Source organism: Triplophysa dalaica, chromosome 25 (assembly GCF_015846415.1).
Source record: "Triplophysa dalaica isolate WHDGS20190420 chromosome 25, ASM1584641v1, whole genome shotgun sequence".
Taxonomy (NCBI): Eukaryota; Metazoa; Chordata; class Actinopteri; order Cypriniformes; family Nemacheilidae; genus Triplophysa; species Triplophysa dalaica.
In genome coordinates this window covers 10,263,198-10,285,344 of record NC_079566.1, presented here as the reverse complement: position 1 = coordinate 10,285,344, position 22,147 = coordinate 10,263,198, and the positions used below count along the sequence as shown (strand labels likewise).

The following is a 22,147-nucleotide window of genomic DNA, read 5'->3' as shown; positions in this document are numbered from 1 at the left end:
CAATTGTATATTTATGCTATTTGCAGAACTATCTCTCCAATCTGTGTTTGCTTGCACACATGCACACACCTAGACTGTAATAAATGTTGTCACAGCGGAGACCGGCTTTAAACCGCCCGAGGCACATTTCTCTGTTCACCTAACATTAACAGGCAGGTTGCGGAGCATGAGGAAACTGCGAGGGTGTGTGTCTGCGTGAGATGTTTTGCCCTGGGAGTGGCTGTTGGATATTCCAGGCACAGTTGCGCTTTACTCCTCACTGCTCGACTCGGTGAAGGAAACACACGCTCACACGTACGCACTCCTCCAGAGCTGACGTGGGCTGTGGCCTTGCACAGCTGCTGCCCATCTGCAACCCGCAGCCACTCACAGGAGGTTGAGGAGAAGAAAGAGCAGACAAAGTTAGAAAGAAGAGTGGATAAGTATGGATGTTTTGCAAGACTGGGCCCTGGCGTACCCGGCCCTGGCCCGGCTCCTCTGGGTGTTCGTGCTGGTGTTGGCCAGCGTCCTGGTCTGGGGCTTGTTCTTCTGCTGCTGGGGAAGCCAAAGCTCCACCTTCCCTCTGGAGAGATATATCTCAGGTAATGGAGGCTTTTTTTCTTAAGAAACTGACCTGGAGTCAGTTCTGGTTTGAATGGGTTGCGAATGGTCAAGCTGATCAGTAGTCGTGTCCTGTCAGAAATCCCAGTTTCAGGAAGCTGTAAAGAAGGAAATTTATATCGAAGTGGAAATATTTTTTTGTCCGTCCTATTCATTGGATGTCGTGTTGGTTTCCAGAATGTAAAAGTTTCCATGAGTGGCTTCTCTGTGGTGGCATAAGATGGAAAAGCGGTCGAGTCTTTCTGACGCGTGTCGTCATCTCAAGGGGCGTTTTGAATCCACAAATCACTGTTTACTATTTGACTAACCCTATCCCGAAATTAAATGTTCCAGGGGATGTTACGCAATGACAGAAGGCCATTGTAAACCGAGATCTTAATTACTTTAAATGCACACTTGTAACGTTATTTTTAGACTGTCAAGGAAGTATTATAGTAAAATTTTTACATTTCTTTTGTTTAGCTCTCACAAATGTCAGTCAGACAAGACATTCAGGATCCGACATGTGTTTCAGACCTGAACTGTAGCTAGAATAAGAAAAGAGGGTTCATAATTGAACTCATTCTTTCAGAGGTAAGAGGTCGCGGTTCAAAGCAGGTTCTCGCTTGTTGTCAGTTCTGTGATTATAGAGGCTTTGAGAGCTTAACAGTCTTTATCTACATTTAAGGTTTTAGGCTTTAAAGGGATACTTCACCCAAAAATGCAATTACAAAAATTACTCGCAATCAGATTGTTCCAAACCTGTATAAATGTCTTTGTTTTGCTGAACACACATAAGGAAATGTGGAAGGATTTTAGATCTCGCCCCCCTCTCGACTCAAATAGAACGAACAACAAATATGGGAGTCTATGTTGGGTGAGATCTGACAGTCTTCTAAATGTCTTCCTGTGTTTAGCAAAACAAAAAAATTCATACAGGTTTGGAACAATCTGAGTGTGAGTAGATGATGACAGAAGTATCCCTTTTAGTTGACATACTATAGGTTTGTCTCCAGACCAAATACACAACCAACCTTACAGCATGTCAATGTCCGATCTTAAAAGTGAATGCCACTGATATGTTTCACATGGTCTTTTAATCTTCTGTTTTTTATTTCAGCAATAGAGAAAGACTCCAAGACGAAACACAAGAGTCAGGTAAGAGACCCAACCTCACAGTAAACATAGTACAAAAAGTACATTTAGCATATTCCAAATATAGAGATTGTGCTTTAATCCCAGCAGACTGTAGAGGCCAGTGTTGTAAAGCGACAACAATTTAAAGACCATTTTAAAAAGCAACCTGCTTTCTTTTTAGTGATTTAAAGGTCCATTGTGTCATTTTTTTGGAGGAACATAAATGCAATATAATGTACATAACTAGGTCTTCAGAGGTGTATAAAGACCTCACATAATGAAGCGTTATGTTTTTATTACCTTAGAATGAGCTATTTTTATCTATATACACAGGTCCCATTACTTGTAATTTGGCATGTTGTTTATACAGTAGCCTTAAATGGACAAACTGCTCTAAGAGAGCGTTTCGTAAATAAGTTAAATCCTTTGGCAAGGAGGCGACGACATCTTTATCATGTGAGAGCCGCTGTAGGGCTTTCTAAAACGAAGGGATGGAATGAGCCATTGGTTGCAATTTGTAACCTCTCCGCTAGATGCCGCTAAAATCTCCATATTACTCCTTTAATATACATGTAAATGATACAGCTGCGGATATGTTTATATATATCTCTTAATCTATTCCTTGTGATTTTACAACTTATAAATGCATTACCACACTTTATGAGCCATAGATTATTTAAGACTGAGGGTGAATTGTCACTGCAGGCTTGTGTTTGTGGTTTGATAGACTACAGGACAGTGATGGCCTTTGATAGCACTTTCTGCATGAAGGGATAGACTTTGTCTCTATTCGCTGTTATGAGACAACACAAGGCTGTTTCCCCTCCTGTCCTCCATGTGGATGGCGAGAAAAACAGATCACAGTGGCATTAGCTCACAGCCTGAGAGAAAAGCCAGATAACGTTTGTGAATTAGATTTGTTTGCCAAATTTGACCAGCAGATGGTCATAAAAAAGATGATCATGATAGTCCCGAAATAACATCAATATTGAGACGTTTTTTTTGGAAAAAGTTAGACTTGAGACGTGAACTTTAAAGTTGCTATATTCATGGATGTGTCTCATGCTGACGTTTTTCAGTCAAGATGTTTAAAGTTTGATTTATAGTTGACTTTATTCAGATCACTATGTTCTTCTGTCTGCCTTCTGTGTAAAAACTGAGTTGACCGATCGAAATGGCCTCTTTTGTGTACCTGACAGCTTCAATCAAAGTTGCGGACTGTCTGAAAAGGACGTCTTTGTTTGAACTTGGCAGTGGGCAGCAAAAATAACAGAGTAGACCGAATAGACGGCCTATTCAGCGCTGTCTTTCATGATCATTTGGATCCACCTAACGCTGCTTTTACCTTTAAAAAGCAGATTTTCTGTTGTTGGCTTTATAACCCTGTCCAAATGAATAAGCTGATTTCTCTGCTTTTCCAGCGGAAGAAGAAGCCGAAGGATAAGAGTGTCTCCGCAGCTCTGCTGAATGAAGGGATTGTTGGTGTGATCAAACTGGCGAGCCCTTTGACTCGACGGAATCAGAGGAAGAAGGAAAAACAGGGGAAAAAGACAGAGGAAGAGGAAGGAAAGACAGAGGAAAGGAAGGATGAGAAAATGGAAGAGGGAAAAGAAGAGCGGTCCTCCACAGTAAGGAAGAGGAATAAACGCCACCTGAAAGTCACAATTGCACCGGGCACCGTGACTAAAGAATCTGCTGGGCAGGTAAGGTCATTGTCTGCAACAACCAATAGGAAAATTCCTTTCGGAATTGCTAAACAATAACATGATTGTGACTATTCTCATGAAATATGAAGTAATAAGAGGGGAGTGCGCTTTGTCACTTTACATGTAAGTATCTGCCACTTGAATCAGTATTATTGTACAAGTCCACCTAACAGCCTTCAGCTTCATAAAATATATGCTTTTGCACCCTTTATGAAGTGCACTAGAGGGTTAATTTAGTGGGCATTGTGCACAATAGGCTGAAGCTGGCACTGAGACTAGTGCTGTAGTTAAATAGAAACCGGCCCATGCCAATAGCCACAATTCCTTTCTTTAAAAAGCCATTGAGCGGTAAAAAAAATCTGTTATGTAAGATGTTTTCAAGTCCAAGATCCAAGTCAATGTGACTTTTTTATTTAAAGCCTTTGATAATGCTGATGTGATGTATAAGACAGGATGGTAAGCCATTAATTATTTAAAGGAGACTATTTCTCAAAGACTGCACCAACAAGCCAATGAAGTAAACATTTAAAATTGCTAATGGCACTAGTTTTATGTTAGAAATCATTTTGTTGATCAGATTTCTGTTTGCACATTAATGTCAGTGAACGTTTTGCGGAATTCTTTTCCAAACCCGGCTCTCCAGGACTTTGCTTAGTCCTGGCAGATTTAAATAAATGATCAAATAAGCTGTTATTTGCAGCCCTACATTTCTCAAAACTCACTAAAATCAGTATAGGCCTACTAACACACCAGTGTTCAGCGTGCATGTTTCAGGATGAAGGGTCGCTCGTGGGTTTAAATCACACTCTTGTGTGCCTTTACTTTAGATCGCAACTGGACAGTTTGTTAAACAGAGGGGCATTTGTTCACTGGGAAGGCAATAAACTCTCCCCACATAATACATCAAATCTATTGTTGCATTGTGCAAAACGCCCAGTGACATTCCACTGTTGTCTGGAACTGAACCAACGGGGAAATTAGAGTTTAACGCCGCGTAATATTACACCAGATCACCTTTCTCCTCTCCTCCAGTGATCATCTCCATCCTTCTGCACCGTCATCACCACGACAACCCGCATCACACCGTATCCAGCGGTAATATCTGTTGTTATTCATAACTAGCGCGCGCATCGGCGGCAGGATTTCTCCCCGGTAAGTTCACTTGCTCCCATTTTGGAGTATTTTAGAGTATTTTATTCATCTTACAGTCCAGGCGGGACGATGCACTGTACTGTACAGTAAGTACCGGACCGTTATATAACGTGGATTTACCTTTCGCTGGGTGGTGACCGATGAAAAGGGAGGTATAACAGCTGGAATAGGGTGTGTATAGACTCGTTGCTTTGGTCGTCGTGAATGAATTGCAGAAATGATGTGAAGCGGTCGTTTAAAGGATGCTGTGAGTTTGCCGCATCGTTGATTCTGCTGAGTAATGATGACGAGAATATTTCCGCGCGCACGATCATGTGCGATGCGGCACCGCGCCGTGAACTCACGAGAAATATAAACATTGGCAGGTGCACTTCAGGAAGCTCGATTTTAATCGTTTGTTGTGATTTTCCGTGATTAAATTCAAAGAAGGTGCTCAAGCCGATCTCACTAAATCAACGCCATGCCCTTTACTACAACTTTTATTTGTATTTTATTTGTCAGGGACGATGCACACACAATAGTCTCAAAAGAAAAATATGAAAGAGATTTGGCAACCAGCTCAAATAGCTTCCATCAGTCCTTGCAAGTAGTTAGTAACATGTTTTTCGTATTAATCAACAACATCGATGTTTATTTTCTTGCTTTGAAGACGTTGAAACACGTTGAAACATTGTCACGTTAACTTTGTGAGTTATTGATCGCTTAGTTCACTTCAAGTCAGTGCAAAATTGCACTTTTTCTGCTGCCAGTGTATATTATAGTGTGTATGAATCTACGTTTATTGTCTATTTAAATCTAATTTCATTATAGTGGTCATGAAAATATATATTTTTGTAAATATCATTGACACTGATTTAATTGTATTGTTCTATGTTTAATATTATATACACTCACCTAAAGGATTATTAGGAACACCTGTTCAATTTCTCATTAATGCAATTATGGTGGTGGTGTAATGGTTTGGGGGATGTTTTCTTGGCACACTTTAGGCCCCTTAGTGCCAATTGGGCATCGTTTAAATGCCACGGCCTACCTGAGCATTGTTTCTGACCATGTCCATCCCTTTATGACCACCATGTACCCATCCTCTGATGGCTACTTCCAGCAGGATAATGCACCATGTCATAAAGCTCGAATCATTTCAAATTGGTCTCTTGAACATGACAATGAGTTCACTGTACTAAAATGGCCCCCACAGTCACCAGATCTCAACCCAATAGAGCATCTTTGGGATGTGGTGGAACGGGAGCTTTGTGCATCCCACAAATCTCCATCAACTGCAAGATGCTATCCTATCAATATGGGCCAACATTTCTAAAGAATGCTTTCAGCACCTTGTTGAGTCAATGCCATGTAGAATTAAGGCAGTTCTGAAGGCAGAAGGAGGTCAAACACAGTATTAGTATGGTGTCCCTAATAATCCTTTAGGTGAGTGTATGTTGTGTATTTTATTTTTATCTTGCATGACTGGTATCTCTTTTTTACTACTCAATTCTGTTAAAATGTATTTTTGTTGCCCTTTTCAAAGTTTTGTACTGTTGTAAAGCAGCTTCACAGACAAAGGAAAAATGAGAGACATGATATAAAAAAAAAAGAGATGCACGATAAATTATCAGCCATATCGGTCGATAAATTGTAATTTTAATGTTATCGTTATTGCCTGATAATAAAATTTAGGTCGATATATTATGGCCGATAAATTGTGAATAATTTCCTCTGGTTGAACCTCTGACAGTTAAAATACAGTACAGTACTGTCTATCTATCATGATCATTCACTAACTGTTATTAGCAAAACAATGGTGATGTAGTGTATAGGAACAAAAGCATATTGTTTGAATCAGACTGCTGTCTGAATGCTTTCTGTCTTGAGACCTGTTAGACTTGTGGCTATTGGGAAAATCCTTCCTTGGTTGCTCTATGAGAACATCTTTAATTTGTTTGTTAAATAAACATTGTACCAGAAAAGTTAAAAAGTTAAAGAATCTTTAACTAGTGAAAATTAGGCTCGGTACATGATTTCCAGGGGACATAAAGAATTTTCAGTCCCAGAAAATGTTATTTTAATATTAAGATACTGTATGTCGGCAAATAAATCGGTTATCAGCTTCCAATGTTCAAGAATGATCGGTTACCGGGATTGGCCAAAATACACAATATTTTTTTCAGTGCTGCTCGATGACCTGATGAAATTGAAAATGATCTCTTAAACTCATCCTCTTTCCATTGCAGGTCATGTCAGGGGGTCGTCGACGGATACTGGAGCGGTCTGCATCGGAGGAGAGCGCAAAGGACCTGAGTTCCTCACATTTTCCTGGAGACACCTTACCATGGAACCTTCCCAAACACCAACGAGTCAAACGCTCCAAGTCTGCTTCTGGAGACGTCCTGGACGCTCCGGAGAGAGCAGTCCTTCGTATTGCAGGTATGAGACAGCGAAATGTCCACAAAACAATTTATTCCTAAAAATGGATTAACTCAATTTTATAAGGAGGCCTGGATTTTGGTTAGTTCCTAGACCTAGACCTTAGATTGTTAAGGGCCTTTAAAGCCTCAGATCATATGACCAGGGACCTCCAATGAAAGCTCAACATCAGCATGCATGCAGTGGTCCCCTGAGGGTCCCAGGCCTCTTTGCAAATACAGCACAAGCTTACAGTGTACAGTATAGAGCTACATTTTTTAAGTAAGGCATAGATCATACTTTATTACTTTTTGAAGAATATTCATATTTTTCAAATATTAAATTAATATTTATATATAGCTTTTATTTAGCCATGCCCTCATAAAACCATGATCTGTTCCCCGCTAAGAAGCAGCATACAGTAAATTTGTTTCATGCACATAATGTTAATTTGATATATTAACATGCTCAAATTAATGGTGCAGGCTTTATTCTCTGTGGTTTAGAGGAAGAATAAAAATCACTTTGCATAAGGAGTGCAACTGAAGTAATACTTGCCTGGCAGGTGTGTGTTTGATGTGGCATCGTAGTTCCTTTTGAAGCGGACTTGCTTCTGTTGTCTTATGTTTGCTTAAATTAACTTTTTAACTAACACTGTGTGAGTAAACTGGGTCAGAGAGAGATCATGCAAATATCTTCGGGATGAATGTTGATTTGAAAGTGTAAAGAAAACATGACTATGCTGTAGTGGGACTACTTATTCTGGGTAGACTTTCTTTACAGGTTTTATATACAAGTACATGTATATGGCATTTAAAAAGCATTTCAAAGCATTGTAGTATTGTACCTACATGCTGCATAGATTTGAGTCAGCAGTTATTTTGTGTGAGAATGAGACAAAGCACACACACACACAGGCTTACTATTAGACAAGGGTGTAGTCGAAGGACTGCAGTGCTGTTGTCATCACCCTCAATAGTTGCAAATTAGAAGGTGATTCAGTCCCAAACAAATAGATTAATAGTAGTAGTATGTTCAACTCAAATTAGTGTTAGTATTTGGTCTAAATATATTGGTGACTGTAGGACAATGGAAATAAGAAGGTCATAGATCTCCTGTGGAGATTTAGAATTTTCTGTGTTTCGAGTTTATCAGGATTTACATCCCACGAGACTTGAATGTGTTATATTGGTGATGCTAGTGCTTAATACTAGTTGAGCTACAGGAACATATTAACTATCCATATCAATAATCTCAATAAACTGGATAAGGACAGGATGTTGTGGTCATTTTTATCTGCACTTCGATGCCATCCTGTGGAAGTAAATTGACAGTGTACAATTACTTGCAAAGCTAATTTGTTTGGTGCTTTACCTCTGCTTTGTCTTAGACTTAATATTGGAAGATTTCTTACATGCCATCTTGTTTCGGGGCCCAGGTTTGACATGTGAGAGCCTCCAGCTATAGAGTGAACACTGCACAAGTATCTAATATGTCTGGAATTTTACTTGTGTAGACACCAGAGAAAGGTGAGAGGGATGTTTGTGAGCACGGTGGGTGAGAGTGAGATTTAGTTACCAGACCTAAGAATTAAACCCGTGTTCTGATTTATGTGACAGAATGTGACAATAAAAGCCTCTGCCAAATGCATATATTACGTACTGGAAATAACATACGCATTTCATATTCACATTATTATTTGGATGAATATGGTTATTTCAATAAATATATCTTAAATAAAGTTAAATATAGCTAGTTAAAATTAGGGATGTACATATATGTAAATTTGGGCCGATAATGATAACGGATAATTCTTTAACATTTGACGCCTATAACAGATACAATTGTGCGATATACAGTATTAAAATATTCATATAAAATTCCCGACTGAAGCAAAAGGCAAAAAGTGGACAAATGCTTTTATTTGAATAACAAATTAACCATTAGTTCTCTTTTTCCCCCTGAAAATCCTGAACCAAGCCTACTTTACACTAATTATCAAATCTTTAACCTTCAAACTTTTCTGTTATTTTTTTTATTTAATAAACAAATTATAGATGTTCTTACAACGCAACTCTGAATTTTTTTCTTAATAGCCACATGTCGCCACATGTCTCAAGACAATATGCTTTTGTTCCTATAATTTACACATTCATAAATACTGTATCTACATACTGTACCTAGATAACCAACGTTTTGCTAATAGCAGTAAGTAAATAATCACGACAGGAAGATAGTACTGTAAGTATTTGAACTGTGAGCAGTGTGCAGCTGAAGATGTTTAACCAGAGGAAATTATTTATGAACTATTGGCCTAAATTTTATTATCGGCCAATACCGATAACATTAAGAACGACAATTTATGATGATTTATCGGCTGATACCAGTACGGCCTATAATTTATTGTGCATCCCTAGTTAAAACACAGCTTTTTAAACAAATATGTGGGAGGTGTTGAGAGAAGGAATTCAGCATCTGAACTTGAACACATACAATCCCTTTTGTACCTTTAATGAGAAGCACAAACAATTTCTAGCTACGTATAATTGTTTCCAGCCAGACCATGCAGATAATTTAAAATTGGCAACTTTTTATTACAAAGACTGCTTCCAATTATTTGGAACTGTGTTAAGTTCTATGAAGTGTGTGCATTTTGTTCATATTGTTAACTTCAGAAAGTTTGTGGAAAAATCTGTGACTTTTAGAGAGCACAACATGATCAATTATTCAATAGCAGCTATTGATAGCATATAAAGTCCTATTCAGCTTTCTTCCAGGCTTCAAATGTTCAGAAAATTATTTACTTACAGACAAGTTATTGGATTGTATAAAAGTTATTATAAATTAAATTCTTTAAATGGGGATGCGTGATAAATGATCGGCCATATCTGTATTGTCTGATAAATGTTCATTTTTAATGTTATAACGATAATAAAATTTACGCCGATATATTACATCCGAATAATGATGAATAATTTCCTCTGGTTGAACCACTTCAGCTGTACGCTGCTGTAGAGACTGGGCATAAGCCAAATGGTCAGAATCATTAAAAGAAGACCCATAAACCCCTTCCACTCTCTTTTGTGCTGTTTTCTTGATATCAACATCAAAAGACTTAACTCCAAAGGAGGCCTGGATGTAGTTACAGTATAAAAACAGTACAAAACTAATTGTATACTAAACTAGTTGTGCACTACAAAGTGTGTACTACAAAGCGTGCACTACAAAGTGTGCACTAGGAAGCGTGCACTACGAAAGTGTACTTATTAAGCACAGTATTAAACAGTACTAAACTAGTTGTGCACTAGGAAGCGTGCACTAGGAAGCGTGCACTAGGAAGCGTGCACTAGGAAGCGTGCACTAGGAAGCGTGCACTAGGAAGCGTGCACTAGGAAGCGTGCACTAGGAAGCGTGCAGTACGAAAGTGTACTTATTAAGGACAATATTAAACAGTACTAAACTAGAAGTGCATTACGAAGTGTGCTTAGAAGTGTACTTATTTGCAGTATTAAACAGCATTAAACTAGTTGTGTATCGAAAGGGAGAATTACTTTCAATATTCTAGTGTGCACTTCAAAGTGTACTTAAACAGTATTCAAATTCATTTTTCTTTCACATATTTTTGCACTTGAAAATATAAAAGCTTACAACACCTGCTATTAACATTTCATGATGATTTAGATCTTGGCCGATCCCTATAGGCACAGATTTATCAATTGTCCAATTGAGCATTATTGTGTATCCCTATGTTTTGCACCTTTCAAAAAGGTGTTCTCAATAGCCACAAGTCGGACAGCCATTCAGCATTCAGCATTCAGACAAGAATCAGATTCAAACAACATTTTTTTGTTCCTACAATTTACACATTCATAAATATCTACATACTACTTCAACAATGTTTTGCTTATAGCATTAAGTGAATGATCATGACAGAAACACAGTACTGTACTGTATTTTAACTGTTAGCAGCGTATTGATGATAAGTTCCAGACCTTCAGTGAGAAGTCTCTTTGTGTAGTCGCTATGCGAAACTACACAATCAGGGATCAGAATATCAATTGAGGTTGCCTTTTGTGGTTCAGCTTTAATAAACTACCACTTTGCAATATCTCACGCATTTCAATTCAAGCTCCTTTTTGTATATGCACAGGTTTGCCTAAATGTAAGTCCATGATTGTTCATCTTTTGGATTTTTATGGTGAAACCATAGGGAGACAAATCACTTACTTCCCATTTTCATTCTTCATATGGGAAAGATGCGCATTTATCAGACGACTAAGCGATTAGAACATTTGCAGCAGAGGAGTTTCAAACAGAATTGATGCATTTTTCATGAAACCAACTCCCTACAAAACCGACAGCATTTATTTAAACATTTTATGACCCATTTTGCTAACATTTGCTTTAGTTTGAGAACGAGCTACCCAAGGACATTAAAATGTCAGTAGCTGACAAACTTTATCCAAAAAGAGATGGCGTGTTGATATATTGTGGTTATGTTGGGAATGCTCGTAACGAAGGCCACATCTGGTTTAGGGGATTTCTTATCGCAATGGGTGGTTTGCCCCCTGGAGACCCTTGGGGCGGGGGTTTGGGCTGTTTTTAAGATGGCTGTAAGGTATCAAATGTTGCTGCTGCCAGCTTGACTCATTTATCAGAGGGAACACTGATGGCAGAATGCAGAATTGCATCTCACCCACTTTATGCTTTAAAAGGTAATTGCTGTTTTAAGTGATAAAGTTCAGTTCCTCCACCCTTCCTCTTCAGAGGACAGAGCTTCTCCATTTCCTCCAGAGATAGAATGAAGGACATCCTTTTATGTCCTTATACTTCTACCTCCTAATCCTCTCTCTCTCTCTCTCTCTCCTTTATTCTTACTATCTCTGCTCACACAGAAAGACAAGTTTGTTTCGCTTTTTAAAAGAGAACATTATATTAAATGTCCAAGCCACTTTCGATCAGATCATAATGCTATGACTGCTTCTATTTTTGGGTATTACATGTCACACTTTGTGAACATATTAACAATTTAGATTAAGTGATGTTTAAAGGATTTGGGAATTTCCTGGCAACATCATAGTGAAGTGATAAAAGTCAATTTATGTTGCCTTATTTTTGGGCCACAACAAAAGATAATTGGGCTGATTTCTCCCCTTCCGACAGTCCTAGGTAAAGTCCTGATGATCTTAAACGGCTCTAAAGAGGATCTTATCAGATTTCCCTGTGGTGTGATGTGTGTTAAGAGTGAATGAAGCTGATCGGAGGAACATCGGAGCCACCCCTATCGCGAATCTTATATATTTAACATGTTGAATATTCACGGTCATTGGAGCTAGTGGAGCCAGTAGACACTTTCGGGTGATGATGTCTGCAGCTATTTTTTACAAAACTGTAAAAAAAAAGTTTTTTAATTACTCTGAAGACGTTAATACAACAATATTTGAGTTGCAATAAAATTATAGTGCTCTGCCACCTTAAATGCTTTAGACGACGCCGCTTGAGCAATTTCTCAACGATGAATAATATTTTTAAAAGGTTATATGTACACATTTGTTTATATTGAACACATATATAATAAACAAAGCTTACAGTGAAATAATAAATACCTTATTTTGAAATCTCGAGAGAATTTGTGAGATTTCCTGTGATCACAGTCAGGACTCTTTTGAAAATCTATTGGTGTGTGGTGTGCTTTCTTTGTCACATCATGTTGCACCACACAGTATAGGAGCAAAATTATTAAATCTTGCATGTTTTTTCTCATGTTTGTGGTCTCTCACTGTTTAAAACTCTTTTGGTGTGGCCCCAGCATTACCAACGCCTTGGCACCACTCTCGTTTTCTAGATTTTTGCTTCAGTTTTAATTCTTGATCAAATTACTGTTCTTAGATAAGGATAAAAACAAAATCCTGGTATTGATTGCATTATATGTTTGTTCACACAATGTTGTTGGTGTGTTTGGATGTAAGCAAGGGTGTTGTTGTTGTGTGTGTATCAACACTTCAGATATAGCCCTCTCATGTCAAAGCCAATATTAGCACGCTTTAACGCTCTATGCTGCGTACTATTCTTGATGATCTATATGTTTAGGCTGCTTCATAGTGCACTATATTTGTCTAAAGAAAGCATAGTGTGTGATTTTGCAGTTGCATACTTGTACTTTCAGGGATGTCCTAGGACAATATTTCTTCAATATGTTTATTCTGAAAAATGCACTTTTTCATTTAAAACTTTTTAAAACTTTTCTATAAGAGGAAGGCTGTGAGCTTGTAGTAAATAAATTAGCTGTGATTTGTAATAGCAACAGAAGTCAATAGTATGTCCCCATTTAGATTGTCAAGTAAATGTGTCTGTGTGTGTGTGTGCGTGTGTGCCTTTAAGAGGTGGGACCGTGCTGTATGTGTTGGTATTTCTCAAGCTCAGAAGGGGAGTGGTACTGGTGGTCTGGAACGAGAGCCAGAACTGTGGAAGGGAATACTCACTCACACACTCATTCACACACACATACACACACAGAGTGGAGAAAGTGAGACTGTACAAACACAGCAGTCTATTCTGACGCTCAAGCCACCAGAAAGGCACGTCCGAAGAGTGGGAGTGAAAGAAAGTGGGAAAGGAAGAGAAGAAGAGGAACGGGAAGAGAGATTGACCTGACCTCAGACCAGGGCCATGTACAACCCCGCCAGCGTGACTGCTCATGCAGATGAGCAGGACTTTGTGTTAGCCTACGAGAACGTCCGAGAGAAGTATAAAGGTACCTCCACCTTGTCGTCTCTGTCACTATCCGTGTGAGCGTGAGCCATATGTTTGACTGTCTGTCGATGTGTTTGAGTCTGGAGAGAGGGGGCTGGGGCTCGTGATTGGGTTATAAGTAGTTCCATAAAGATTGGCACAGATGTGAGCGACTGCCAGGTTGCACAAGACCAAACCGCACTAGGCGATAGTAGCTCCGCGATTTTGGAATATCAGAGAGAGTTTGACAGCTGTTTCTGTTAAACCAGATGCCAATATATCTGTTCCGTTTAGATTTTAAAAGATGCTGTAATAAAGGAAATGTCTAATAACAAACTGATTTATACCAAAAAACGATGCTTTAAAAAGTGCATACACGTTTTAGAATCTGTTAATAGGAATGATCTGTTCACTTTCTTTTTTGGCATATGTACCCTGGTGGTATAATCATAAAAACTATGGTAAATGAATTTGCTAGTCATTCAGTACCATGATACTTATGTATACTTATCGTGCAATCTTCATCTCGCAACAGGTACTATCAAGTGCTGCTCAAGTCAATTTTCTTTGTGTTAAGTCATCGGCATTCTTGTTATGTTCCTCAGCACGTCATCATCCTCTCCCATAATCCCATCTCGGCCCCCATGTCTACAGTATTGAGTCCTAAAGAGAATTCTAAAAATATTGCCCCAGTTTATTTTGGTAGTGGATAACTGGACTCATATGACCAGCAGGAGTCTGAACACAGGGGAACACTGAGTCTGAACAATACTGAGTCTGAATCGAGGGATTTTGCGTTGAGAGCTGCACTGAATGTTAGTCATAATAATAACTTTATTTATGCTGAAATTGTTGGTTGTGAGGCCACAACTTTCAATGCAGTTAAGTGACAAAAATGTTCAATTTTGAAACTATAAATATACTGTAGTAGTTGAGGAAACACCCATTTAAAGCTATGAGGTCAGGTTGCTTGAATCCCAGATGAGAAAAGAGAACCGTTCTAGTTGTTTGATGTGTTATACAAGATCTAATAATATCATTGTTGTTTACACACATCTCTATGGTGAATCTGGGTGTGTGAAACGCCATGTGTCTTCCTGAAGACCCCCTTTTGATGTGGGTCACATGGTGCCAAATTCCCAAATCTTTCCCTCTGGCTCCAGTGCGGGTGTTCTATCACCCACTGTGACAGACCAACTTTCCCTTTCTGTGTTTCTTTTCATTCATGAGACACCTGCTGTTAGAGACAGAAGATTTTCATTTTGAGACGATTAAGTTGTGAGGAACTCCGGACTCCTTTAGGACTGTGGAGGCTTGCTGATGGTCATGCGCATGTTTTAAAATTGGTTCGTCCCAACAGAGGAACAAGTTTAACGGTGATGATTTGAAATGTGTGGATATTTTGGTATCAGTTCTGTTTTTAACATCTTTAACTCCCCGTGAACAGGAAGTTGCAATCGCTTTTACTTCAGTATTTTGACACATTACCGAGATAAATAGGGGGTGTGCCTTTCGTCTTTCTCTGCGATTTGATTGGATGTATAAAAACAGCCGTCGTTTTTTTTAAATGGAACTTGAAGCTGACTAACAGTTGAAGGGGAGGAGTTAACGGATGCTCCGCCCAAGACGTCTAACATAGGTCATTTAAAATGGATAGTCATTACAGGAAGGATGTGCATATTTTCAGGTTCTAACTAAAGATTATGAGGGCAGAGGAATTTCAAAAAGAAAATGACCCAAACTTGATAAACTATTTACAAGGAACACTGCAATATTTCATGATTTAACATGCTACTCTTCACATACCTGCATGTCCTTTAAATCAGACAGAGAGGCTAATTGTAGTTGGAATGATATCTCATTTTTTTTTTAATAGGGCATTCTCTTAAGTCAGTAAAACTGGTATGACATCACATCCTGTCACACCCTTCTTTTCACCACATCTGTCTCCTAACTATAAGCTGACCTTTGACCCTAGAGAATTCATACTGAGCTGCCTAATTGGGAAGTCGTATGGTAACTGGATAAGGAAGCCTGTGTTTACTTAAGACTTCTACCTTAACCAAGCTTGAGATCCTGTGAGTTGACTTCTTGTAGTTAACGTTGACCCAGAGTGACCCTGTGGGGAATTAGACCTTTCAGAGATGGAAAGTCCTGTTTAAATTATTCTGGGATGGGCACATCTTGAGATGGCATGCATCCATTCACATAAAATGATTTAACTTTTGACCAATAAGTGATTTACCTCATGTTACCATGGAGACACCCCATCACATTTGACACACCTGGGCACTTAAATTCACCCAAAACAATCACAAAAGCTGAAATTTTCAGAAATGTCTCTGACTGTGGTCCATACAACGGAAGTGTTGTTTGGTTACCAACATTTTTTTAAATATCTTTTTGTCGTGTAGGTTTGTAATAACATAAGGGTGAGTAAATGATGACTGAGTTTTCATTTTGGGTGAACTATTACTTCAAGCTACTATTAACAAAATCTGAATCTCATAAACCAAGATATGTACTGTTAAGATTTATAAGTATCTGGACTTTCTGGATCACATCAGATAGTTATTGTGTTGATGTATTTCTGAGATGGTTTGGCATCATTTGGTTGCAGAAGCTATGCCTTGATTATAATAAAGAGGGGTACATCAGGTAGACAATGTAAATAGCAGGTGGTGTAGCTTTGTCAAAGGCAGTTGTTGTAATTTCTGGCCTAACTCATGTGGTCTTGATCTGAATCACTTCCTTCATTTAATCTCTAGCTACCTTTAAATCTTGCACATGGAGCAGTCCTCTGACTCACTCTCCACCCTTACCCAGGATCAGATTTATGCAATGTGATCTTACAGTCTAAAACAGTACATCTCGAAAGCCTACACACAGTCATAGGTATGCATGAGTAGATTTTCTAAATCCACGTTTATTTATTCATAATACGAGTTATGTGATGTTTCAAGCATTTGTTGTGTTTATCCGTATAATAATTATATTGGATAGCACATATGGTTTTTAAATATGCACTGCGATACACCCACTCGCACACATAAATACCGCTGTGAGTACACTCATGACTCAAATGAGCGCTGCTAATGGTGCCATAGCCAACGGCATTTAATTTACCTTTGCAATGTGATAATAATTCATGTCATCAAACATTTTCCGGTAAAACATCTTTTGAATGGAAGCTCCTTATATTTCGAAAACCCAGTCATCACATCTAAATGTGAATGATAGTATTACAGTCCATATGCATAGAATAACATTAGCATACATACTGTACTTAAAATTTACAAGTGCTCAACTAACTGTTTTCATTGTGGTCATCTGTTGTTTGTATTTCTCCTGGCACCAGAGCTTTTGAGTCACATAATTGAAACGTGATCCATAGTGAAGCTTTGGCCATCTGCATTGGACCAGCCATCTTCTGACAGTGGAAAATTAAAAGACGGCTGGAGGAGTACAGTAAAAGATGTTTTCCTGAATGTGTACCGTCCAGCGGGGACGTCTGTAGAAGGGAAACTTTAAGTAACGGAAGTTATAGTGTTAAGAAATGGAATAGAAAATAAATATTAATACAAAGAGAAGAATGGGAAACAGGGAACGATGAGATCTTTATATTGGTCTATAAGTGTATTAACACAGTGTGAAATATGCTTATTGTTATCTGCTAATTAAGCCATTTTAGGGTGGAAGAAAATACTTTGTTAATGAGCTTATATCGTGTTAAACGTTGTGGTTTGTCAGTGTTCCTGCATTATGCTTTCTCACGGATGCCGACACATTACAGTACAGGTAACCAGATAGGGTTTACTGCTCTGTGCTTAACCCCATTGGGATTTCCCACACATCTGCAGGGAGAACCATATCATGTTTCCTTAAACATTTGCCATGCATTTAATGTAAGCTCATTCCTATTCTCTTTACATGTGCACACCAGTAACATGCTTAAGACATTGAGGGACATTCACTGTAATGGGAACAAATAATGTGGGATTGACAAGAGGACGTTAAGAGAAATTAAACTTGAATGCTCTATTGCATCTGTTGTGTTTTCAAACAGCCTTTGGTTCGTCGTTCTTGGCAGTTTTCGCTATCCGTGATTGAGGAGGTGCAGGTTCTTGCCAGCCCCTTAACAGAAATATGTATTTCTTTATACTCTTATCAGATTTTATAATATAGATGGTTTCAAAGTAAACAAACGTAACTGCACTGTAGATTATTCCTGATAACAAATAAAGGAAACTTAGAAGAAACGTTTCTTGGCTAAACTTGCATTTGCAATATTTTGAATTAAGACTGCGATACCAAGCTCAACCGCTAAATGTCACTGTCCCGTATGGTTTCTTTAAATGCGACAAAATGACAGGAACCATTCAACAAAATATTTATTTAATTAAAAAATGATACAACACAATTCAACAAATTGTTTATTTAATAAAAAAATTATACATTAAAGAAATAAAATAATTGAATATTACCATAAATTAAATAAAACGCGCACGTCCGATGAAACGGTCTATAGAGGAATTGTGTTATACCTGCTGCAGTGTGGTAGTGTTGTGCAATACCTTCGCAAATGTATTTATTTTATTTTATGAACCTTTAGTCTTCATAAAGATCTGTGAATTTAAACCGGGATACTCAAGCCCACTTGCAAAAAGTTCAGTTTTGTTTTATTGTCTCATAACACATTATCTACAAATGAATCTAAATCCATTAATACATTTTAATACATTTAAATAAATGAAAATTATTCATTATGATTAATTTCATGATTTTTTTAATGGATTCAGTTTCTTAGACTTTTTGAATTTCTTACTCAATTTTTGAAAATTCTAAGTAATATTCGTTGTAATTTAAATAAAAAAAATCTGGAAAATTCTGGTGTAGATTAAATTATTTTTTAATCTTATTTAATGGCGCTGTGTGCACATTAATTGAAACATGACACAGACGGGAACAAAACCTCTGTCCACTCCTTCCTGTGTCATAGACATAGACATCAGTTACTTTTTTGTTAATATATTTATATTTTCCTTGATGTGTGTTTACGGCTGTTCTGCAGCCCTTATCTGTCTTTTAGTAAATTACGGAAAGTTAAAATTGTTAAAATACCAGCTTTGTTTTCAAAGCTTTTCCCATCAGAGCAAGAAACGTTTAGTTTTTGATAACGTTAACTAAGATTAACAATTGCCTGCACTTAGGAAAGAATGACTGAATGTGTTATCTGTATGTGATCACGTTGTTACTGGGTTAAAAATTTCCACAACTGGTGTGGAATTTCTGTCACCTGGATACCAAGCATGCAACAAACTCACTGTCCATCTGCTAAAGCTGTGAACATTAGAGAAGCATAAATACCTGAACCGTAAAACTTCACTGGACACTGCAAACACTGACTCATGGAATGGTTAGTCACTGTCAGAATATAGCAAACCAGATTCCTGTTTATGTTGCGCAGACAATCCCTGGAAAATGACTAAAATAATGCGTATGTAGGGGATTCCAGTGTGATTTTAGTCACTATTTACTGAGTCTTTGACCAAAAACAGCATTACTCAGATTACAGGATTGTACAAAGTGTGAGCGAGTGTTATAGCGGTTTTAGCCTTGATCATTTGGTCAAGGTTGCCAAGAGTGCTGTATCAAGTTTCTGCAGATCGAATACGTTTTCATAGGGCCTGTTGGCAGGTTGTAAAGTGAAGGGCTTCTGTTCAAGAGTTTTTCTTGAGGTTAAATCCAAGGCTGTTGCTCACACATTGCATTTTCTGTGCTGCTTTTATGGGGAAATTGACTGTATTAGCTGAAATATTTCATGAATGACAACGCAAAGACTGGTGTTTTTTCCTTGAATCTAAATGAATTATTCACACAATCACAGAAGAACTCACAGTGTTTGGTCTGCTGCACAACATCTGGTCCACTCACAAATCAGATAAAATCTTGCTTTGAGCTTCATGAAAGGTTAAACAGGGGTTTGACAGGATTCTTGGAAGGTGCTGAGCTGGCGCTTGTCACCTGTCAGCAAATAATTGACTAATGAACGTTTGACGACATAACTAATGATGTTTAATTGAATGTTGGGCTTATGTGTATATTTTCGTCTTGACTGATAGCTCAATCGGTTATTGCGAAATAAATGTTCCCGAATGAGCTCAGAAAATCCTTTTCAGACATAAACAGTTGAAGACGTTATTGCTCTAGGATCAACATCTTGAGAGTTTCTGTTTAAAATACTATCTCATTGAAAAGAAGCATTAACATATGAGACATTGAGCAAATAATCAGCTTGCTGCTTATCAGACTGGCCAAGGTTTTGTTCACTAAACAGTGTCAAGCTTGATTCTGAGTGTCAGAAGAGGTCAGGCATGCATGTTTTTTTTTTTGCTTAACTATTCGCAGTGTTTCATCAGTGTTTCATGGGATTTGCTATGTTTTTTGCAATGGTTGTTAAAATGGGTGTATGCATGGCATCATTGACTACCACAGTAGAAAAAAATGTAATGGTTGTCAAAGGTGCCCTAGAACTAAATTCCTCAAATTATCTTATTTTGTGTTCAACAGAACCAAAAAAACATACAATAATATTTCCTACTATGGTAGGCAATGATGTTCCAGAAATGTGAGTTGCTAACATTTTCACAAATATCTGTCTTGTTGTTCAACAGAACAAAACAATTTATACAGCTTTAAAACAACTTGAGGGTGAGGAAATAATGACAGAATTTTCATTTTGGGGTAAACAATCCCTTTAATTCTCAATTCAAACTTCCATTATCAATTTGGTGTCAACAGCCCTTTATTTGTTTTGTGAAGTAAACATTTCTGTTTCAACAAGAATTTGTGTAAGCACTGAAAGACTTTAACCTTCAACCCTTTCCTATAGTGACCAAATACAGAATATAATATGTGTACACTACATACTTCATGCGGGAAGGAGGCCAATACTAGAAAGAGTGTAAAACACACTGTCTGTCGACAGTTTGCTGTCTGAAACGTTTCTATGGAAATGTTCCAAACAGTCCCCCACAATACTGTTTAACATTGTTATGCTATTCGACGTGGGTCTGAAAGTGGAGACGGGATAAGTGATCTATATAAAAAAGAAAACACACATATGATATGACATCAAAAAATAGTTTAAACAAAATGAAATAAAAAGTCAGTCTGACGTAGCCAGAACTTTGTTTGATCAATCTATTGATTTTTTTTTTATGGAATTTGAATAACTTTATATCCGTCCAAAAAAAGACAACATTCTGATGTCGCTCTCCCAACAACACAGCAAGATATACATTCTTTCAATTTCTTCAATCGAAGCAAACTTTTGAAGCAGATCAAACGCAGGAATGGCAGCCTGGGCTCTGTCTATTGACTAAGTAAGTTATGGCATAACTGATTTAAAGTGGCTTATAATAAATAATAAGCCATTATAATAATAGACCATTGCACATCTAAATGCAATAATAGTTATTTGAGATACAAGACTTTATTTAACATTCAAGTGCTTAGGTCCTTAGGAATAAGCTTTCAGTGGACTTCCATACTCACCTCTCTAGTCAATCCAGTTTACTTATAAACACTCCAGAAGTACACTGGTCATTCAGAAATGATTATCACATATCCATATGATCACTTGTGTTTACAAGTCAACCCACAACTACACTGAAATTCGGCCTAATATCTTCTTTGGATTACAAGGAAGAAAGGCTTGGGTGTAGAATGACATAAAGGTGAATACGTGATTTTGTATTTTTAATGCCTTCATATTCTTAAAAGTAATCGTTATTGTGTTTAATTTTGGTGTCAGTTTAGCTGTGTGTTGTCATATAATTTGTTCAGCTTACAGTATGCCTCTGACAGACTTGAAAAGGAAGAGAGAGAGTTACAAAGTGTGTTTGAGAGAGAGAGAGAGCTGATGCTCTCAGGAGGTCCAGCAGCAGGCCAGCCTGGCTGCTCTCAAAACGCTGTGTCATCTCGTCTGACTGGGGCTTTTCTCTGTTTTTGTGTGTTATACGCGGGAGGATGGTCTGTTTCTAGTCATTTAAAGTATCAGTTAATACAGCACAAGATGATGATTAAACTAAATATAATGTAATGTAAATATGTTGGTTCACTCAGAGCTATATTATTAGTATGTTAGTTGTAGGCTAGTAGCCTATTTTCTATGGTATTAAGTGTAGACTTAAGACAATTTTAAATTATTTACAGTATATGATTGATTTGTTTGTGTTGTAATATTATGTTAGTAGTATTTTATTTAGGATTTTCTATGTTATCAATTATAGACTAAGGATTACTTATATGACGGATTTGTTGATATATACGTATGTGGTAAGCATTGTTTGTAGGAGTTTATAATAGATTGTTGTTAGCAGAAATATTATTTGCATGAAAACAATTCTTTGCTGAGTCACTGCATACTTGCTGGA

General features: G+C 37.7%; 1 protein-coding gene across 1 annotated transcript in view; it reads left to right on the top strand.

Moving 5' to 3' along the window:
• Nucleotides 1-282: 282 nt before the first annotated feature.
• Nucleotides 283-22,147, top strand: part of pleca (plectin a) — an 82,534-nt gene continuing 60,669 nt past the window's right edge. Inside the window, 4 exon segments of the mRNA XM_056742184.1 lie at nucleotides 283-581; nucleotides 1,700-1,737; nucleotides 3,138-3,419; nucleotides 6,806-6,998. Coding sequence (XP_056598162.1) covers nucleotides 425-581; nucleotides 1,700-1,737; nucleotides 3,138-3,419; nucleotides 6,806-6,998 — 670 coding nt within the window. The 5' untranslated portion in view covers nucleotides 283-424.